The sequence below is a fragment of the Caretta caretta genome, chromosome 6, assembly GCF_965140235.1.
Source record: "Caretta caretta isolate rCarCar2 chromosome 6, rCarCar1.hap1, whole genome shotgun sequence".
In the NCBI taxonomy this organism is placed as follows: domain Eukaryota; kingdom Metazoa; phylum Chordata; order Testudines; family Cheloniidae; genus Caretta; species Caretta caretta.
The window spans coordinates 3,406,913-3,429,060 of NC_134211.1; the positions used below are offsets into that span (position 1 = coordinate 3,406,913).

General features: G+C 44.1%; 1 protein-coding gene and 1 pseudogene across 1 annotated transcript; both read left to right on the forward strand.

The window, feature by feature from the left end:
* Positions 1-1,072: 1,072 nt before the first annotated feature.
* LOC125629648 (olfactory receptor 5G9-like) lies at positions 1,073-2,011 on the forward strand. The gene has a single exon (XM_048835031.2). The coding sequence runs from the start codon at positions 1,073-1,075 to the stop codon at positions 2,009-2,011; it is 939 nt and encodes a 312-aa protein (XP_048690988.2).
* An 11,304-nt stretch (positions 2,012-13,315) lies between these two features.
* LOC125629649 (olfactory receptor 5AR1-like) lies at positions 13,316-14,255 on the forward strand (annotated as a pseudogene).
* The last annotated feature ends 7,893 nt before the right edge of the window (positions 14,256-22,148 follow it).

A 22,148-nucleotide genomic window follows, 5' to 3' on the forward strand; every position in this document is an offset into this window, starting at 1 on the left:
AGTTTTCAGCCAAAAGCTTTCAGTGTCCATAAAAAAATCCCCTTTGTGCATCAGTTGTATGCAGTACCCAGGCTTGCACTGAAATTAGCAGGATGAAATATACCTCTAACCTCATATTCTGCAACTCTGGTAGAAATTGCATCATTCAATAACACAGTAGAAAACATTGGGCCGAATTAATCCCCAGGACATGAGTTACACCAAGGGTGGCTTTGGTTCACTGAGCACATTAATTAGGTGTTTTGTCTCTCTAAGCTCAGGTACTCCCAGTTGCTTCAGCAGTCATGCCCCATAGATCACAAATCTCACTATAAAACTTTCCAAATGCTCCAAACTGGCAGTTTCGGATGATGGGGAAACACCACCACATCTCTCTCTCTCTTCTCAGTAGGTACCTGCGGTTGTCCAACTTCACAGTCACATGCACACACGTAGACACCATGGGGATCAGCAGGTATTGAATTCCAGACCTCCAGCACTTAACGCCTCAGTCCCAGCTCCGACCCCTTCAGCTAAAGGAACGACCTCCTGGGTTGGAAAAAATAGGCAATTACCTAGTCACTGAAGCCAGGGCTTCCCATTCTGTCTCTGGGTTTTCATACAAGCTCCAGTAAATGCCAAACAGCTTAATTAGCACAGTGAGCATCTTTACCCCAAACCGACATGCCAAGCCACAGAGCTCCCCTTGCCCAAAGAGGGTGGAAAGATTGAAACTCCTTTCCTCTCACCCCTTCTTTAGATAAGGAATAATCCCTTCAGACTGATTCTCTCACAGCAGAGTCTCAAGTCACTGTTTTTTTTTATTGGGATTAGTGAACAGGAGTGTTTGTGTGGGGGGCATGATTAACCTGCGTGTCATTGTATATGCACAGCGTGTGCATTTAATCAAATACCTGGAATGACCAGCTGTGAACATTTGGCTCTGTGGACTAAGCCCTTCCCGGAGGGGGTACTGATGTCCTGTGAGAAACTGATCTCTATTTATCTTCACTTACTTCATTACAGAGAAGGGACAGGTTTTTCCTCACCCCTGCTTACGTCTGTGTAGCTGCCTCATCACTCTTCAGAGGAGATGGAAAAGGGAAATCACTCGGAGGTGACTGAGTTCATTCTCTCAGGACTGACTGATCGTCCGGAGCTACTGGTTCCCCTGTTTGTAGTGTTCCTACTGATTTATGGTATCACCCTGGTGGGGAATGGAGGGATGATCTTGTTAATCATGATTGATCCCCAACTCCAGACCCCCATGTACTTTTTCCTCAGTAATTTGTCCTTCTGTGACCTCTGCTTTTCCTCGATAATTTCCCCTAAGATGCTGCTGAATTTCTTAGCTGAGAGGAGAAACATTTCTTACACTGCCTGCACTGTGCAAATGTATCTCTTTCTCGCTTTTGCAGATGTTGGTTGTCTCTTGCTGGCTGTGATGGCGTATGACCGTTATGTGGCCATCTGTAACCCGCTGATCTATACGGTCATTATGTCCAGGCAGCTTTGTAAACAGCTGGTGGCTGGGGTGTATGCTGTGGGGGTGGTGGATTCAATGATACACACGTGTTGTACATTTCAGCTGTCATTCTGCAGCTCCAACATCATCAATCATTTCTTCTGTGACGTCCCCCCACTGTTGGTGCTCTCCTGTTCTGACACCCGCATCAATGAGATTGTGCTGTTTGCTTTCACGTGCTGCATTCAAGTGATCAGCTTTGTGACTGTCCTCCTCTCCTACATCCATATCATCTCCACCATCATGAAGATCCGCTCTGCTCAGGGCCGACGCAAAGCCTTTTCCACCTGCACTTTCCACTTGATCGTTGTGGTCCTGCTTTTTGGCACTATCATCTTTGTGTATTTACGTCCCACCTCCAGCTATTCCATGGACACGAACAAAGTGGCCTCTGTGTTTTGCATGCTTGTGATCCCCATGTTGAACCCCCTCATCTACAGCCTGAGGAACACGGAGGTGAAGGACGCCCTGAGGAGAGTAATGAATAAATTCCTAACCAATTCTTGAAGCTGTTTAACTCTGTACTGGTTTAGTGATGGGGAGTGGAAACAGGTGAATTCAATTCCTAGCCCATTGCAATGTAATTTCGCAGAGCCCGCGGTAGCATTTTCATTATTGTATTGTTATTATTATTAATTTGTTTATATTCCAACAAGGTCTGCAGGTCCCAGCTGAGATCAGTGTACAAAACAAGTGAAGAATCAGAGGGCCAGAAAGAGAGAATGATTCTGTAGACTGGTGTCTACCCACCGAGAGAGTGAGATGCTCAACTTCATGTCTCTGTTCCAATGGTTGTTTATTTAGTTAGCAATAGAAGAAAGATTTAGAGCAACTCAGATTGGAAGAGCACATCACTCAGTGGCAGGGATGCTTTCTGGAAACGCAGAAAACCCAAGTGCATAGTGTGACGTGTTTGGTCACTGAGACCCTCATTGGGTCTGTCACCTGATGTGATGAAATTACTCTCAGCACATTTTCCTTGAAAGCATGGGCTTCCAGAACCCTGTATTGTTGAGTAAGACATACTAGCCTACTACAACAGAGATCCAGGGTCTGGGCACACCCCAAAAGCTGCAGATCTGGACTGAAAACAGCTCAGCAGGATACCTGTCTCCAGCACCCAGAGACCCAGCTCCAAATGGGATTGTTGTGGAAAATGAGTCACACCATCTGTTTGGTTTAAACAGTCTGAGGTCGTTTTATTTTGAATACAAGCATGCAGGGAGAAAGAGACAGAGATGGTCACACACAGGTGCCCCCCTGGTCTCCCCCTGTCCTGCCCCTAAAATACCAGTCTTATATAGCTTTTTACATTTCAGTCAAATGATACATTTCCTTAATTTTTTGATCACTCAAGCATTGTTAATAAAGCCTTATAAGGAGCCAAGGTAAATAGCTTTAGAATTAGCATTGTACTGACGCACTTTGTTGTTATCAAGATCTGTGGTTTGCATGTGGCAGCATTTTGTCTCGCGGCTTTTGCAGGTTTGCGGGGGTTGTACATAATAGACATCTAGGGACTTGAGCTAGGTGAAAGTTTGGCCTAGTTTGTTACCTGTGTCAAAATACCACAACCCAGCATATGCTCTTAGCTTAAGCTAAGTCTTACAGGATGCTGGCCTGTAGATCTCTTGCGTTACTGCTCTTGCCTATGCTGCATATACTGCATAGGTCTTGTCACAAAGTGGGAGAGGGTCAGGTCAACAATTCTTTCCCCCACAGGATCTAAACCCCAAATAATTCCTTTTTACTCTGTATACAGGGTAAAATGATACATGTTCGCCCTCTGTATCACTGCAAGAGAGAGATGCACAGCTGTTTGCACCCCGCAAGGTTACAGTTACTTACAAAGACTTTAGAAATAAACAAAAGTGAATTTATTAAGTATAAAAAGTAGAATTTAAGTGATTTTAAGTCATAACAGAAAGAACAAAGTAAGTCACAAAGTAAAATAAAACAAAACATGCAAGGCAAAGCTTAATACACTCAGAAATCAGTTACACATTTTAACTTCTCACCCCAGCTGTTACTTCAGGTAAAATCCTTCTCAGGTCAGATGCCTTTTCTGATCTGGGTCCAGCCTGTTCTCACCCACCCCTGTGGTTACAGTTCTTTTGTTTCCAGGTGCCTGCAGGTATCTCTGTGGAGTGGGGAGATGAAGAGACTCATTATTTGCCTTCCCCACTTTACATAGAACATCCTTAGGGCAGAAAACTTTTGTTTCAAAGATGTGTTTCAGAGTAGCAGCCGTGTTAGTCTGTATCCACAAAAAGAAAAGGAGTTCTTGTGGCGCCTTAGAGACTAATTAAATAAATTTGTTAGTCTCTAAGGTGCCACAAGTACTCCTTTTCTTTCAGCTTCAAGATGGATTTCAGTATCAGGTGACAAGGTTACATATCACTGTAAGACCCCAGTCTCCATTCTTCCTGGATTGGCCCACACGTACACAGGAAGGCTTGCAAGTAAACAGAGCCATTCACAGTTCATTGATTCTCAAGCACCTTTAATGGCCTGCACTTAATCTGTCTTCATCAGTAATACAAATTTACACCTTATTCTCCTAACTCCAGACATAGAAATAATCCATGTAAAGAAATAGGATGAACACACTTAGTAGATTATAACCTTTATAATGATATGTTACATGGGGCACTTAGCATAAAGCATATTCCAGTGATGTCATATTCAAAAGCATATTTTCGTAAAGAATATGGAGTGCAAGGTCACACATGGCTTTGCCCAGCACTGGACAGAAGGGGGAATTGAACCTGTATCTCCCACCTCACAGGTGAACACCCCAAAATTACATTGGGAAGGACCACCACCGCTTCCTACGGTTGCTGTGTTGCGACCGGCACCTAAATGCTCCCCCGCACACACACACGTTGTTTTGGGACAAAGTTATTAGGAGAATTTGTAACACATTTGTGAATAGTCTCAGGACAAACCAAACGGTATTGTTTTTGACAATAAATTATTAGTCCAGAAGAAATTCACCCACTTCTAGAAACCTTTGTGTCCCAATGCTTCGAAATTACTTAAAGAGACATTTGGAGAGATGACCAAAAAAAAAAGTGGTTGACTGTATCATATAAACTGAGTTGACTGTATCATATAAAAAAGACCTCAGGGGAGAGCAAGCAATCCAGGACACGGCAACAACATTAATTGCATGTGCTGGGCACACCTGTTGTCCTGGGAGCAAAGATGCTCCAGGGAGAAAATCTCAAAGTCATCAAATCCAAATTTAACCTCTTCTGGCCAAGGAAGAAGCTCCAGAGGTATTATGGGTAATGTTAGTGCGGTTAGCAAACAGGGAAAGATTTGACTCTATATCTGATTTTAGGGTTCTAAGCAGGTGCTGCTTCCGTCTCCAACTCATTGTAAGTGAAGGGAGGGAAAACAAAGAGGTACCACCAAGTCATGGGCAAACAAGTCAGTTTCAGAGCATTTTGGCCTTTAATAGAAATGACATTCATGGGAGGGGAAGGAAGGAATTATCCTGAGAGGAGAAATTTCAACTTATGTGAACATATTTACCTATCAAAAGAAGGAAAGAGCTTTACCAAGGAAGGGAGAAGAGTGACTGGGAAAGGAGAGAAAAATCGCTTTAATAGGAAGGGGGGAAACTCTCCCATCGATTCAGGGAATGTCTATACTAAAGCCATTACATTGACTCAGCTATGGTATGCAGCAGTGCCATAGTGTAGATGGTTTCCACATTGATGGAAATGTTTTTCCTTCGATGTAGTTAATCCACATCTCTGAGAAGCAGTAGCTAGGTCAAAGGAAGAATTATACTGAGGGTTAGTACAAGCTAACTGCCTCGCACAGGGTATGAAAAGTTTTCCCCGCCCTCTGTAATGGAGCTCTGTTGATCTAATTTTTAAGTGTAAACCAGGCCTCAGAGAAGCTAAAGATAGAAAAGACCAGTTGGGAAATCTAGTCCTATCTCCCTGCCAGGGCAAGAGAGTCCCCTTTGGTTCTTTTTGTTCAGGCTAGTTGGAAATATTGCAGCTGTCCCAGCTTCCCAGTAGAGATTATTTTGCATTCTGACTGAGCTCAGTGACAGGCTGTGTGCGTGTACTCCGCACTCTGTCTGTGTGTGCGTTTTTAGTGTGCAGTGGGCTCTGTGTGTGTGCATGTGGTGGGGGGTACAGTGTAGCTGAATGTCAAATGCAGACAGGTGTGTGTTCTTTGCCCTGCCCAGAGCTCCGGCTGGCTCCCAGTGCAGGGCTCCTTGTGAGATTGTAGAATAATAGGGCTGGAATAGACGTTGAGAGGTCATCTATTCCACTCCCCTGCACTCATGGCAGTTCTAAGTGTTATCTAGACAATCCCTGCCTGAAAAGAGGTTGGGGTGTAGTATTTCTAATAGCATGCAGACAGCAATAACTGTTAAGGTGTCTTGGCATTTAGCCACCACTGTCATGAGGTGGTGTACCTCAGTTTCCCCTTCCAAACAGCAGCATAGGCCTGTTATGCTTTTGCTGCTTTGCCAAGCTTCCAGCCTCTTTACAAGTATAAGCTGAAAAGCAACATGCTTTTGGGACTGTCTTATAATCCCTAGCATGAACAATTTTTTTTTTCCACAAAGCAGGTGTGTCCCACATCTTTAAAGGGTTTACCAATAGTATTAACTCCTTTGTCTTGACCCATAGATGAAGTAGCAAAAGAAACAAGACTAACAGTAAGTCTATGGCGGACAGGCTTTGTTCACACAATTTAGCTTGTTTAGTGTCTATAGCATTTCCCAACTATTTTGTGTACCCTAGTAGGTGCTTTGATGCAGATTCTTCTGCCTCTTTGGAGAAGATTTTTAATTCAGGCATGTGTTTGAGGCTTTGCAAGGAAAAGGGACACTGCAACCATGCCTGCCCTCGGCCTCTCCCTCTTGTGAAGCTTTCCAAGTGTAGAGTTTTTCTCCCCACAGACTGGAAGAGATGGTGTTATTTTTTATAAGGGTAACAGGAATAACATTTTTTAATGGAGTGCTTTGGATTGGTAAGATCCCCTCAGTTACCCCACTTTCTGCTCCCAAAAGGTCAGCTGGGTGGGCGCTCCCCTAGGGGAGATCTGAGCCCCAGTCTTCCCTTAAAACCTGATTCACAGGAGAGGGGTTTGGCATTTTAAATGCAGATTTTTCACCCTCCTACTGTGAAAAAGCCTCCTTACAAAATGTGGGCAGACCCTCCCATCTCCCCTCACCTTCCGTCTGGACTTTCCTCTCTGGGCTCCCCTCTGGGTCAGACACTCCTGCATCCCCCAAAAGGGAAGCTGACCCTGATCCAGCTGTGGGCTCACAGCTACCAGCTGTGAAAGATCCTTCACTGGCCAGGACAATCCTCCTCTTTCCCTCAGGTTTGGCTTGCTTCCAGCTACAGAAAAGGAGTACTTATGGCACCTTAGAGACTAACCAATTTATTTGAGTATGAGCTTTCGTGAGCTACAGCTCACTTCATCGGATGCATACCGTGGAAACTGCAGCAGACTTTATATACGCACAGAGAATATGAAACAATACCTCCTCCCACCCCACTGTCCTGCTGGTAATAACAGTGGGGTGGGAGGAGGTATTGTTTCATATTCTCTGTGTGTATATAAAGTCTGCTGCAGTTTCCACGGTATGCATCCGATGAAGTGAGCTGTAGCTCACGAAAGCTCATGCTCAAATAAATTGGTTAGTCTCTAAGGTGCCACAAGTACTCCTTTTCTTTTTGCGAATACAGACTAACACGGCTGTTACTCTGATTCCAGCTACAGAGTCCCTAGGATCTGTTCCCACCACAGCAGTTACCAGGACCCCAACTTCCACCTTTGGGGTACATGTTTCTGTGCACCCCAGAACAGGGCCTGTCCGCTGCCGACCTGCAACTTCCTGGCAGTCAGCAGCTGGGACGGCCTCCTTGTTACAAGGTGGAACATTCCCCTCCCCCAGGCAGATGATCACAGGACAGGAGCTGGCTTTGTCCAGCCCCTCCTGCAGGGACTTGCCATGAGCCCCAGAGCTACAGGAGCTGGTTACAAATATCCCTGCCACCAAAGCCGCTTGCTTCACTGCTAGAGAGGAATAATAAATACATTTGTTAGTCTCTAAGGTGCCACAAGTCCTCCTTTTCTTTTTGCGGAACAGAAAACAGAAAATAACAAACCAGTAACCACTTAGTTTGTTCTCCACCCACCGCACGCAAAACTCACTTAAAATCACTACCAATGTCTCAAAGCAGTCAGCTGTGCACAGACCCTGCTCAGCTACGCCACTGTGACAGGTTGGGTTACAGAAACCCCTCTGGGACTGCCACCCAATGTGCTGACACTGCCTCTGAGTGTATTTTCCTTGCTAGCCTAAGCTTCAGTACCTTGCCTTCAGTACCTTGCCTTGTTTGAGCCAGACACGCTTGTCAGCTGCAAACACAGATCTAAGTCTGAACCATGTCCCCCACAAGGTGCAGGCTTACCTGAAAAAAGCTTAAGAAGTGCTCCTGTCTCCAGTAGTCAGATACCCAGCTCAAAGTGGGGTCCATAACCCCCAAAATAAATCTGTTTTACTCCATATAAAGCTTATACAGTGTAAACTCATAAATTGTTCACCCTCTATAAAACTGATACAGAGATATGAACAGCTCAATGCCCCCAACCAGGTATTAATACATACTCTGGGGTAATTAATAAGTAAAAAGTGTTTTTATTCAATACAAAAAGTAGGATTTAAGTTGTTCCAAGTAATAACAGACAGAACAAAATAAATTACGAAACAAAATAAAATAAAACACTCAAGTCTAAACCTAATACAGGAAAAAACTAAATGCAGGTAAATCTCACCCTCAGAGATGTTCCAATAAGGCTCTTTCACAGAGCAGACTTCCTCCTAGTCTGCGTCCAGCAATCACTCACACCCCAGTAGTTACTGTCCTTTGTTCCAGTTTCTTTCAGGCATCTCCTTGGGGATATAGCCAATATTCATAACTTTGAGTACAAACATGGTACATGCATGCAAATGGGATAAATATTTTCAGTAGATGATAAGCTTTGCAGAGATATGCTACATGGCATATCTAGCGTAAAACATATTCCAGTTTTGTCATATTTACAGCCATAAGCATATTTCTATAAAGAATTATGGGGTGCAACATCACACTCTCTTTCACGGACTATAAGTTATAGGAACTAAATAAAATTAACAAAAGAATTGGGAGGGAGCTGGCCTACTCAGAGATACTTTGTTGCAGCATCTGCAGAGATGCTGCAGAGATCGTCAAAAAGAAAAGGAGGACTTGTGGCACCTTAGAGACTAACAAATTTATTTGAGGATTAGCTTTTGTGAGCTACAGCTCACTTCATCGGATGCTGTTGCTGACGAAAGCTGATGGTCAAATAAATTTGTTAGTCTCTCAGGTGCCACAAGTACTCCTTTTCTTTTTGCGCTTACAGACTAACACGACTGCTACTCTGAAACCTGCAGAGATCTTGAGTGTTAACCACCAGTTTGGGGAATATCCTCCTTTTTACAGCCTGCCCTGACCTTAGCATTTTCAGTGAGGACTTCCCCAGGCATCTCAGGGTCACAGGAGGTAGAGAAGGCAGGTGGAGAATTTATAAGCATGACTCCTAGAGGAAGTAGGGGCATAGTGTTTCCTCGGCACAGACCTGGAATGAAAGATTTGTAAGTTTCTGAATACAGAGATTGCTGGCTGTTGGTTGTTTCTACTGGTGTTCAGAGAAGCAGGACTTCGCAGACATTCTTTGTAACCCCTCCCCCACGGATTATCACAAAGAATATAGGTGACTTGGATCATCAATTTTTCCTCCTAATACAATCAACACTGCAATGCCTCACAGGTTGTCACCACTTAGGAGAAGGGGGCACCGACATGCCCCAGAGCACTGATTATATGAGCCAAGCCTGCACACCTGTGGGGGATAATTTCTCCTACCATAGTAAAGAAGGGAAGAGTCATCACTGGGCCTGCCATGGATCTCCTTGTGGGAAGGTGATGATCACAATCTCCTTGTCCATCTGCAGCCATGGATCAGTGCATGGGCCCATCCTGATGGTGACACCACCCTTTCATGTTAGTCGAACAGTACTGTCAGTCAGTACCACACCTTTGGTGTTATTGGGATATTTTCTAGATGATGGCTGTGACATACCAGGGTCCAACCCAGACTAATCAGCAGCTGTGTCACACCTGCCTGCAACCTTGTAATGCCTTGCTGAATTGGCTTCCATCTGGGCCACTCACAAACAACTGTCTAGCATGCAAATCACACTCTGAACATGTATGTGTAACTGCAGCCTGGCCAGGAATAGTTGGGTTACACTCAGGCTCTCACCACCCTTGGTTATACTGCAGGGTGTCCCCAACACACTCCCCAGTCTTTGATTTCCCTCCTGAAATGTACGTCCTGTGCTCCCCAGTCCTCTCCTGGACAATGCAAGTTACATTATTTCTTTTATAGCACTAATATGCATGCAACTTATTGTTGCCGGCACCCAGTGCCCAGAGGCAAAACAACAGCAGGTGTTCGTTACCCGGTATGCTTCACTCAATAATCACAACGGGGTGGAGAAGCAGAAAAGTTTATTTGCAGCTGCAAACAAGGTACAGGGAGAATAGAATCTCAAATCCTGCACACCAGAGCAGGTCATTACACACACTTTTATATTCCTTAATGCTACTGCACTAAACATCAGCCAATCAAAACTTTACACAAATACTCTGCCTTCCTTATATGGGTTACAATAATGTTTATTTCCTTCAATCTCTAACAAGCATTCCTAGCAACTTAAACAACCAGCACATTCTGTCTGGCCTTGTAGTTGTCTCTCCTATTATCTTTAGCTTGGTGTCAGCAAATCTTACACTATAAGGCATTATCTGCGGCTGCAATATTGTTTTAAGAGCAAAAGAGCTTACTCAAACCAGCCAGGCCTGAATTCTATAAAGGGGGGTTGAGAAGAAGCCCTTAGGCCTTCAGCAGGGAGACCTCCTCGACCCTTATGGCCTTCCATACCCTCAACTTAACTAGTAGCCATGCCCTGGGGTCTCCAACATTAGATTCTCAGACACTTCTATTTAAACACACTGGATTAGTTAAAACAATAAAACAAATTTTTTGACTACAAAGATAAATTTTACATGAGTGCAACTGAGAAGGCATAGAAGTCAGACATGGTTACAAAAAAAATAAAACTAGAATGCAACTTGTGCCTAAGTTAAAAAATGATGTGAGATTCAAAGCAAAAGTTTCCTCACCACATGCTTGCAGCACTCTTACTGACCACATTTCTTAGGTCAGGACACACCCCCTGTCCAATGGCTGCTTATTTTATGCCTTCAGAAGCAGTGAATCAATGGGCCGAGAGAGAGCGAGCAGTTCCTTGGGATGTCTGCCCCTTCTTTTTATTGTCCTATCCCCCCTTTGAGAAACATTTTCACCTGGTTACCGGAAGACGAAAACTCTGTGTAGAAGAATGTTCCCTACTGCTTTTTCCTCACCTATTTAGATACAAAATTAAGTAGAACACACATTTCTTTGTTTAAGACAGACCAGTTTGCCAGCCTCAATTTGGAACATGTATTAATAACAGGATACAGTGTCATTTTATAACTTCACATGCATTATCAAAAATTGTATTAATATTAAGATGAGAGAATGACTATTTCTGGTTGACTCATAGATTTATTTAGCATCTTACAGCTCAGCTCTGTGTGCAGATAATATGGATGCAAGAGGGATAGTTTTGTGAACTGCAGAAGTCCGTAGCATGCTGTGGTCTCCTCCTGAGCTCCTCTGGTCATCATATGGTCTCCGTCAAGAAAAAGGAGTGAACCCATCTTTCCTACTTTGGGGAGTAACCTAGCAAGGGAAGGACATAGGATACCTTGGGTGATTCACACTCTATAAATAGCCAGATAATCTGGAGTACTCTTACATGTCTAGCAGGTTTTCCATTCCACCTATTGGGGCCAGGACAATGAGGTGATTCTGAAACCAGGAAAGACTGGGAAGATATCAGCTACAGCCCCAGAATAACTGCCCTCCCTCCTCCCCAAGTTCCATAGCCTCCTCACCCAGATGCCCAAGAACACGAGGCGGGGGGAGGCTACGGGGACCCACACAGTCAACCCCAGAGGATCGCACAAGCATCAGAAAGTTGGAATATCCTGTATTTTGATTTGGTTTCTGGACTTGTCCTTCCCTCTTCCTCCACCCCTCTAACCCAATATCCCCCTCCCCCATTTAGCTTCTGATTTCTCTCAATGTTTTGTCAACAAATAATAAAGAATGGTTTTTAAACAATTGTGACTTTATTTCCTTTCATATATATAGAGAGAAACAAACACAACTCTCACACCTTACCTTAGTACGTTTCACCTGTATCTGACTTTCTGTTACTTTCATTCCAAATTTGTTGCTAAGGCTGTTTGAAAATTTTTCTTGAGAAGTTTTTTGTATGGGAAATTGGATTTTTCATTCAACTCTTTTTTCCATGAAATAATCTTTTCCTTGGATATTATAAGATTTCTATCAACATACCAAACTCCCCTCCTCCCTAAACCATGGCTGTGGGACTCAGGTGATGTTCCAGGGCAGTTCAGCAAGAGGAGAGAACATCATGCATACTGAGGGATCTAGTCCAGCCTGGGAGCCTGGCCCATGGAAGAGATTGGTGGTGTGCGGTATGTGAGGCACCCCCATGGTATTTCAGATTCAAAATATGAAGGTTTTGGCAAAAAGATTTTGGTTTCCACAAAAAAAAAAAAAAAAAACACCTTTGTGGATCAGCTCTACACAGTACCTGGCTTGCACTGAAAACAGCAATACAAAATATACCCCTAACCTCATACTCTGTAACTCTGGTAGAAATTGCATCATTTAATAACACAGTAGAAAGAGGAGGTCAAATTAATCACCAGGGCACCAATTAACCAAGGGTGGCTTTGGCTCACAGAAAGTATTAATTAGGTGTTGTGTCTTTCTCAGCTCAGGTATTCCCAGTGGCTTCAGGAATCATGTCCCATAGATCAAACATCTCAGTATAAAACTTCCCGAATGCTCCAAACTGGCATTTTCTGTCCATGAGGAAACACCAGCACATCTCTCTCTCTCTCTCTCTCTCTTCTCAGCAGGTACGTGCTATTGTCCTGAATTACAGTGACACACACACACACAGACACCCTGGGGATCAGCAGGTACTGAATTCCAGACCTCCAGCACCAAAAGACTCAGCCCCAACTCTGACCCCTTTAGCTAAAGGAGCGACCTCCTGGGTTGGAAAAAATAGGCAATTACCTAGTCACTGAAGCCAGGGCTTCCCACGCTGTCGCTGGGTTTTCATACATACTCCAGGAAATGTCAAAGCACTTAATTAGCACAGTGAGCAACGTTACCCCAGACAGACATGCCAAGCCACAGAGCTCCCCTTGCCCAAATAGGGTCAAAAGATTGAAACTCCTTTACTCTCACCAATTCTTTAGATAAGGAATAATCCCTTCAGACTGATTCTCTCACAGCAGGGTCACAAGTCATCTATTTGGATTAGTGAACAGGAGTGTTTGTGTGGGGGGCATGGTTAACCTGCGTGTCATTGTATATGCACAGTGTGTGCATTTAATCAAATACCTGGAATGACCAGCTGTGAACATTTGGCTCTGTGGACTAAGCCCTTCCCGGAGGGGGTACTGATGTCCTGTGAGAAACTGATCTCTATTTATCTTCACTTACTTCATTACAGAGAAGGGACAGGTATTCCTCACTATCTACCTGCCCACATCTCTGTAGCTGTCTGATCACTCTTGAGAGGAGATGGAAGAGGGAAATCACTCAGAGGTGACTGAGTTCATTCTCTCAGGACTGACAGATCATCCAGAGCTGCAGGTTCCCCTGTTTGTGGTCTTCCTACGGACTTATGGTATCACCTTGCTGGGGAATGGGGGGGATGATCTTGTTAATCACAGTTGATCCCCAACTCCACACCCCCATGTACTTTTTCCTCAGGAATTTGTCTTTCTGTCACCTCTGCTTTTCCTCGATAAGTTCCCCTAAGATGCTGCTGAATTTCTTAGAGAAGAGGAAAAGCATTTCTTTCACTGCCTGAGCTGTGCAAATATATCTCTCTATTATTTTTGCAGATGTTGAGTGCCTCTTGCTGGCTGTGATGGCGTATGACCGTTATGTGGCCATCTGTAACCCGCTGATCTATACAGTCACCATGTCCAGGCAGCTTTGTAAACAGCTGGTGGCTGGGGCATACACTGTGGGGGTGGTGGATTCAATGTTAAACACATGTTTTACATTTCGGCTGTCATTCTGTAGCTCCAACATCATCAATCATTTCTTCTGTGATGTCCCCCCGCTGCTGGCACTATCCTGTTCTGACACCCGCATCAATGAGATTGTGATGTTTGTTTTAATGTGCTGCATTCAAGTGATCAGCTTTGTGACTGTCCTCCTCTCCTATGTCTATGTCACCTCCACCATCCTGCACATTCGCTCTGCCGAGGGCCGACACAAAGCCTTCTCCTCCTGCACTTTCCACTTGACCGCTGTGCTCCTGTTTTATGGCACCCTCCTCTTCATGTATTTACGTCCCACCTCCAGCTATTTCACGGATACAGACAAAGTGGCCTCAGTGTTTTACACACTATTGATCCCCATGTTGAACCCCCTCATCTACAGCCTGAGGAACACGGAGGTGAAGGACGCCCTGAGGAAAGCAATAAATAAACTCCTAACCAGTTCTTGAATCTGTTTAATACAGGACTGGTTTAGTGCTGGGGAGTGGAAACAGGTGAATTCAATTCTCAGTGCATGACAAAATAATTTTGGAGAGCACGTGTTAGTTTTGTTCATTATTATATGGTTATTATTATTATTTTTTTTGTATTCCAACAAGGTCTGCAGTCCCCAATTGAGATCAGTGGACAAAAAAAGGGAAGCATCACAGGAAATGCAGGAAACCCAAGTCCATAGTGTGACAGGTTCGGTCACAGGGACCCTCATTGGGACTGTCACCTCATGTGCTGAAATGACCTCTGAGCCCATTTTCCCTTCCAGCCTGGGCCTCCAGAACCCTGTCTTGTTGAGCCAGACACACGAGCCAGCTGCAACGCAGAGCTAGGCTCTGGGTGACGCCCCCAATGCCGCAGATCTAAACTGAAACCAGCTCAGCAGGACACCTGTATCCAGAACACAGATACACAGCTCCCAATGGGATTTGAACCCCAAATAAATCCACTTTACTCTGTATAAAGCGTATACAGGATAAAATAATAAATGGTTGCCCTCTATATCACTGCAAGAGAGATATGCACAGCTGTTTGCCCCCCCCCCCCCGGTACTTACACTAAGTTTCTAAATAAACAAAAGTGATTTTACTAAGTATAAAAAGTAGGATTTAAGTGTTTTTAAGTAATAACAGACAGAACAAAGCAAAATAAAACAAAACACTCAAGGCTAAGCTGAATACACTCAGAAATCAGTTACAAATGTTCCAGTTTTTCTGAGGACTGAGGACACTTGCCTGCATGCAGTGAAAGGTTTGAATAAGCCAGATGAACACCATTTCCTCTCTGTCATCCTTCTTTATTAATTTATTCAAATCCACCACAAATGGTACATATTACCTCACATTTATTTATTGCCATATCTCGTTTCATTTCCTTCTCTCAGTCCTTCAGGGAGCAACCATAATATTTTATAATAAAGTTACAGGTAAATAAACACTCGTCTTTCTCATGTTCTGTCCTGGTTTCTAGAAGAAAGAAAAAGCTGTGGAAAGAGGTGCAGTCAGTTAAAATGGATCTCAGCATCTGCTCTGCTGCGGAGATATTGTCTTTGGCTTTCCCTGTGGTGCTGTTTCTGTGCATGGCATGTTGGCTCCATTCACTGAACAGGGTGTGGGAAAAAAAAGATCTGTGAGCTAAAGCTGAAAACAATTGTATCCCATTTCAAGACCCATCATCTTTCTGGGCTCACGGATCTTGACCTCCTCCCTGGATTGGAACTGGTGAGGCAAAGGGGAAAGGCACCTTGTCTCAGCCTCAAAACCTTCAGCCATTCCCTTTCCCCAAAACTGTCTTTCTCAAAATCCTTACTCTTTATCCACCACCCGCATTGCTCAGCAATTATCTCACTGCTTCAATTCTGCAGAGCAGACCACCACACATCAGAGTAAGGAGAGAGATTTTTTTAAACTTGATATCACTGTAAAGGCGGTACTGACCTGTGGGGCAATGTAAGTGATTTGTCCACTTTGTGGCAGAGCAGAAGAATGCACCCAGGTCTGCTGAGTCCAAGTCCAGCAGACCATCTGCCCTCCATGGATCAGGGAGAGACGGATGAAATGATTCCTTTCATAACCAAAAGAATCTGCTATCGTGTGACCCACGATAAATAAATACACATTGGGTCAAATTTAATACCCCAAACCAAAACACATGCATGTCCCATTATAAGAACATAAGAAGAGTAAGAATGGCCATACGGAGTCAGACCAAAGGTCCATCCAGCCCAGTATCCTGTCTACCAACGGTGGCCAATGTCAGGTGCCCCATAGAGAGTGAACCTAACAGGTAATGATCAAGTGATCACTCTCCTGCCATCCATCTCCACTCTCTGACAAAGAGAGGCTAGGGACACCATTCCTTACCCATCCTGCCTAATAGCCAATAATAGACTTAACCTCCTTGAATTTATCCAGTTCTCTTTTAAACCCTGTTATAGTCCTAGCCTTCACAACCTCCTCAGGCAAGGAGTTTCACAGGTTGACTGTGCGCTGTGTGAAGAACTTCTTCCTTTTATTTGTTTTAAACCTGCTGCCCATTAATTTCATTTGGTGGCCCCTAGATGTTATATTATGGGAACAAGTAAATAATTTTCCCTTTTTCACTTTCTCCACACCACTCACGAATTCATATACCTCTATCATATCCCGCCTCAGTCTCCTCTTTTTCTAGCTGAAAAGTCCTAGCCCCTTTAATCTCTCCTCGTATGGGACCCATTCGAAACCCCTTATCATTTTAGTTGCCCTTCTCTGAAACTTTTCTCATGCTAGTATATGTTTTTTGAGATGAGGAGACCACATCTGTACACAGTATTATAGATGTGGGGGTACCATGGATTTATATAAGGGCAATAAGATAGTCTCCATCTTATTCTCTATCCCTTTCTAATGATTCTTAACATCCTGTTTGCTTTTTTGACTGCCGCTGCACACTGTGGGGACATCTTCAGAGAACTATCCATGATGACTCCAAGATCTTTTTCCTGATTAGCTGTAGCTAAATTAGCCCCATCATATTCTGTGTGTAGTTAGGGTTATTTTTTCCAATGTGCATTACTTTACATTTATCCACATTACCTTTCATTTGCCATTTTGTTGCCCAAGTTTTGTGAGATCTTTTTGAAGTTCTTCACACTCTGCTTTGGTCTTAACTATCTTGAGCAGTTTATTATCATCTGCAAACTTTGCCACCTCACTGTTTATGCCTTTCTCCAGATCATGTATGAATAAGTTGAATAGGATTGGTCCTCGGACTGACACTTGGGGAACACCACCAGTTACCGCTCTCCATTCTGAAAATTTACCATTTATTCCTACTCTTTGTTCCCTGTCTTTTAACCAGTTCTCAATCCAAATAAGGATCTTCCTTCCTATCCCATGTCAACTTAATTATCCCTTACATCTGTTATGTACCCATGTCTGTTGCTATAGGACATTATAGCTCATTGGCTTAGCCAGTCCCCTTGTTGTTCTGCAGTTCCTCACTGGTGACTTTTTACTACGTTAATCAAGCGATTCACTGAGCAAGAACCTCAGGATAGAGATGACAATGAAAATGTAGGAGCTGTCATGGTTCCCTCCCCACTCTGAACTCGAGGGTACAGATGTGGGGACCCTCATGAAAGACCCCCGAAGCTTATTTTTACCAGGTTAGGTTAAAACTTCCCCAAGGCACAATTCTCCCTTGTAGCTTGGATTAGGTAAAAACTGCCACTACCAAGTGATTCAAGAAACATAAAGGGAGGGCCACTTGGAGCCCTATCTTCCCCCTAATATCCCCCCAAGCCCTACACCCCCTTTCCTGGGGAGGCTTGAGAATAAACAAGACGACCACAGACCAACTTTGGGTTTTTTAGGACAGTAAAAATGGAAGATAATCTCACAAATTCTTAAAAAAAAAAAACAGAACTTTATTGGAAAGAAAAACGGTAAAAGAAGCACTGCTGTAAAATTAGAATGGAATATAATGTCACAGGGCAATCAGCTTCAAAACACAGAGGATTTTCCTCTAGGCAAAACCTTAAAGTTACAAAAAGAAAAAAAAAAAAAAAAAACATGACCAGGAATACACCTTCCTCTCAACACAGAGAAAATCACAAGTCAAAACAAAAGATAATCTAACTCATCCCCTTGCTAGTGCTTACTAATTTATATAGGAGTTGAATTGCTTGCTTTCTTGATCTGACTCCAGCAAGAGCCACATGGAACAGAAAGAACAAATCCTCCCCCTCCCTTCCCCCGCCAGATTTGAAAGTATCTTGTCCCCTTATTGGTCATTTTGGTCAGGTGCCAGCCAGGTTACTTGAAATTCTTAACCCTTTACCGGTAAGAGGAATTTGTGCCTCTGGCCAGGAGGGATTTTAAAGTATTGTATAAAGAGAGGTGGTTACCCTTCCCTTTATATTTATGACAGGAGCTGAGGTGGGTCTTCCCACCCCGTTTCCTCCTTGTGACTGAGGGGTGTTAACAGGCCACTTGAACCTTGAATTCTCCCTTGAAATATGTGTGAACTACTTACACAAAACAATCTGTTCCACCTAGTATTTACCTGTGATATTCTGAGTTAGTTTCCCAGACCTGAAGAAGAGCTCTGTGTCAGCTCAAAAACTTGTCTCTGTCACAAACAAAAGTTGGTCCAAGAAAAGCTATTACCTCCTCCACCTTGTCTCTGTACAGTTCTGGTCAGTTATTCTGCCAGCATCCCTTTGCTCTCAATGGCTAAGGTCATTTCTACACTAGAGACCTTAGAGCAGCACAGATGTACTAATGCAGCTGTGCCCCTGTATGATCGCTCATGTAGCCACTCTGTGCTGATCTGAGAAAGCTCTCCTGTTGGCCGAATAAAACCACCTCCATAAGTGACAGTAGTTATGTTGGTGGGAGAGCTTCTGCTACCAACATAGAATCATAGAAGATTAGGGCTGGAAGAGATCTCAGGAGGTCATCTAGTCCAAACCCCTACTCAAAGCAGGACCAACCCCAACTAAATCATCCCAGCCAGGGCTTTGTCAAGCCCGGTCTTCAAAACCTCTAAGGATGGAGATTGCACCACCTCCCTAGGTAACCCATTCCAGTGCTTCACCACCCTTCTAGTGAAATAGTGTTTCCTAATATCCAACCTAGACCTTCCCCACTGCAACTTGAGACCACTGATCCTTGTTCTGTCATCTGCCACCACTGAGAACAGCCTAGCTTTTTGGGACCGCCCTTCAGGTAGTTGAAATTTGCTATCAAATCCTCCCTCACTCTTCTCATCTTCAGACTAAATAACCCCACTTCCCTTAGTCTCTCTTCAAGGCCCATAGGGAACAGCACCTCCTCCCGTCCAGGTCCAGTCATCTCTGCTGCCTTCTAAGAGGAAGGGGGAACATGAGCCTATCTCCTCCCTGCTTCTCCCCCCGCTTTCTGGGGGATAGCTCGCAGCCAAATGGGGATTAGGAGGGAGTGATGCTTGCACTGAGGAAAGCAAAGAGAATGCAGTCGTGCATGGTGTCTGTGCAGGGGCGCTACGGTGGACACTTTCCTTGCACTCTCTCCTTAACCCTGCACATTCAAGCAAGGACAATGTGACCATTTGCAGGCAACTACTCCCCTAGAAACTTAGCTGTGCACAAATCCCCAGGCCTAGAAAACATTTCCTGCATTAAAATTATGTGTGATAATTTCTTATAGGACCCAAGACCTTCAGCACCAAAGCATATGCCCTTCAGTGCATAGTTACTCCGTTTGCTGGTCTCCGTAATAGATTTTTATCTTCTCTACGGACCAGCCTCTAGATGGGGGCATGTTGCATTTAGCTCATATGTTACATTCACTCCAACTTTTCCCTGTGCAAAACGCTCCCAGAGAACTTTTTATTGGCTGGAACCTTGGTGTTTCCAGGTTTAATGGAATATTTCTCTTTCAGAACCTCTTCACATCGAGAGTTTCAAAGGCTGGAGTGATGAGGCATGAATGACCAAGAATGGAAAAAGCTATTTGTTTCGGCCCAGTCTACCCCAGAAAGGTTTGCCTGTTTAGCTATACTGGTACAGCTACACCGGCAAACCTGCCTAGCGTAGCCTCAGTTTATGCGAGCGAAAGAGCATTTTTGCCTTTATAACTTATATCCGTTCCCCAAAAGAAATAACTAAGTCAGCAAAAGCACTTGTTTGTTTGTTTTTGCCATTATACCTGCATCTCTATTAGGGGCTGGTTTACATTAGAAACTTAGATCGACCCGGCTTTGTGACTCAGGGGTGTGGAAACATCACACCCCAAGCGACGTAGTTAAGCCAACCTAAGTCCCCAAGTAGGGAGCACTAGCTACCAATACTCAAGGAGGCGGATTACCTCTGCCGACAAGGGAACACCTCCCGTCAGCACTGTAACAGTGCAAATGTAGACAAACCCTACAGCTTTTGCTCATACAGAAATGTTTAAAAAAAAAAATCACATGCCTAACCCACATCACAATACTGGCAAAAAGTTTCTAGGGTACACCTGGCCTCAAGCTGGCCAAATACCAAAACCATAATTTGTAAGAGTTTCAATAAATAAAAGTGCCGTTGTCGGCCGGCTCTGATTCCTATGGATATAGTATAGAAGTTACCCAAAGGAGGCTGTGCATTGGAGATCCTTAGCTCAGATTCTCTGCGAGTGCAAATTGGCACAGGAGTGACACCCGCAGTGGCTCTGGCCTGTTGACTTCAACAGGAACACTCCAATTTACACCACCCAGAAGCTCCAAATGACCGATGTCAGTTACACCAGCAAAGAATCTGGTGTAGAGACTTCAATGGGGCTTCTATGCTTCACACCACCTAAGGATCTGGCCCACTGACTTCAGTGGATCAAAGCTGATTTATTTCAGCTGGGGATCTAGTCCCTTTGAATTACATAGTGTTTATGGCCAATGTACATTAGCAGGAGATCTGGGCAATTAACTTGAATAGAGCATTTCTTATTTACACCTGGTCCACTGGCATCAATAGAGTTATGCTGACACAGACCAGCCAGGGATCTAGCTTTCACATGACTGAGTGGGGAAAAAACAGTGATATTTAAAGAATGCTAATACGAGTTTGATTCCCATTAGCACTCACTCCCTTTATGGGTTTAGGTGTGAGGTGGGGGACGAAGGCTAGAAGAGTGAAGCTGCTCACTGGAGTCAAGCTTTTCAAAAGTGAATAGTGATTTTGGGTACCTAGCTTGAAGCACCTCAAAAGGACTGGACTTTCAGAGAGTGCTGAGCACCCACCTGTGACGGGTTGGATCACAGAAACCCCCTTAGAACCTGCCAACTTATGTGCCAAGACTACTTCTGCCCCTGCTTTCCTGCCCTGGCAGCTTGGGACTTCAGTGCCCTGCCTGGTTTGAGCCAGACCCGCTAGCCTGCTGCAAACCCAGACCCAGGTCTGAACCATGTCCCCTCATAGCTGTAGGTTTTCCTGGAAGCAGCTTAAGAAATGTTCCTGTCTTTAACACTCAGATGCTCAACTCCCAATGGGGTCCAAACCCTGAATAAATCCGTTTTACCCTGTATAATGCTTACACAGGGTAAGCTCACAGATTGTTTGCCCTCTCTAACACTGATAGAGAAATATGCACAGCTGTTCCCTGCCCTCCCAGGTACTCATACATGGTTTTACATGGTTTCAAGTAGTAACAGACAGAAAAAAGTGAATTACCAAGTAGAATAAAATAAAACATGGAGATCTATCTCTAATACAGTAATAAAACTGAATACAGATAAAACCCTCACCCTCATTGGTGTTCCATTAAGCTTCCTTTTACAGACTAGTCTCCCTCTAGTCTGGGTCCAGCAATCACTCACACCCCCTGTAGTCACTGTCCTCTGTTCCAGTTTCTTTCAGGTATTCTTGGCCGTGGAGAGGCTCTCTCTTGAGCCAGCTGAAGACAAAAATGGAGGGGTCTCCCAGGGATTTTTATAGACTTTCTCCTCTGGGTGGACACCCTCCCACTCCCTGTGTAGAATCCAGTTACAAAAAGGAGTTTTGGAGTCACATGGGCAAGTCACATGTCCCTGCACGATTGAGTTCCTTACCAGCCAAACCACATTCCTGGGGAAGCTCAGATGTGTATTGGCATCCCCAAGTTCTATTGTCTGTTAAGTGCTTCTTGATTGGGCACTTAACGTGCACATTCCTTATTCCACAAGCTGACCTAATGCTCTACTAGGCTACTTAAAATCAAGCAAGTACCCAGCCAGTATTCATAACTCCAATTACAAAAATGAAACATGCATACAAAGAGAAGGAATATATTCAGCAGATCATAACCTTTGCAGAGATATGTTACATGGCCTATCTAGCATAAAACAGATTCCAGTTATGCCATAGTTACATTCATAAG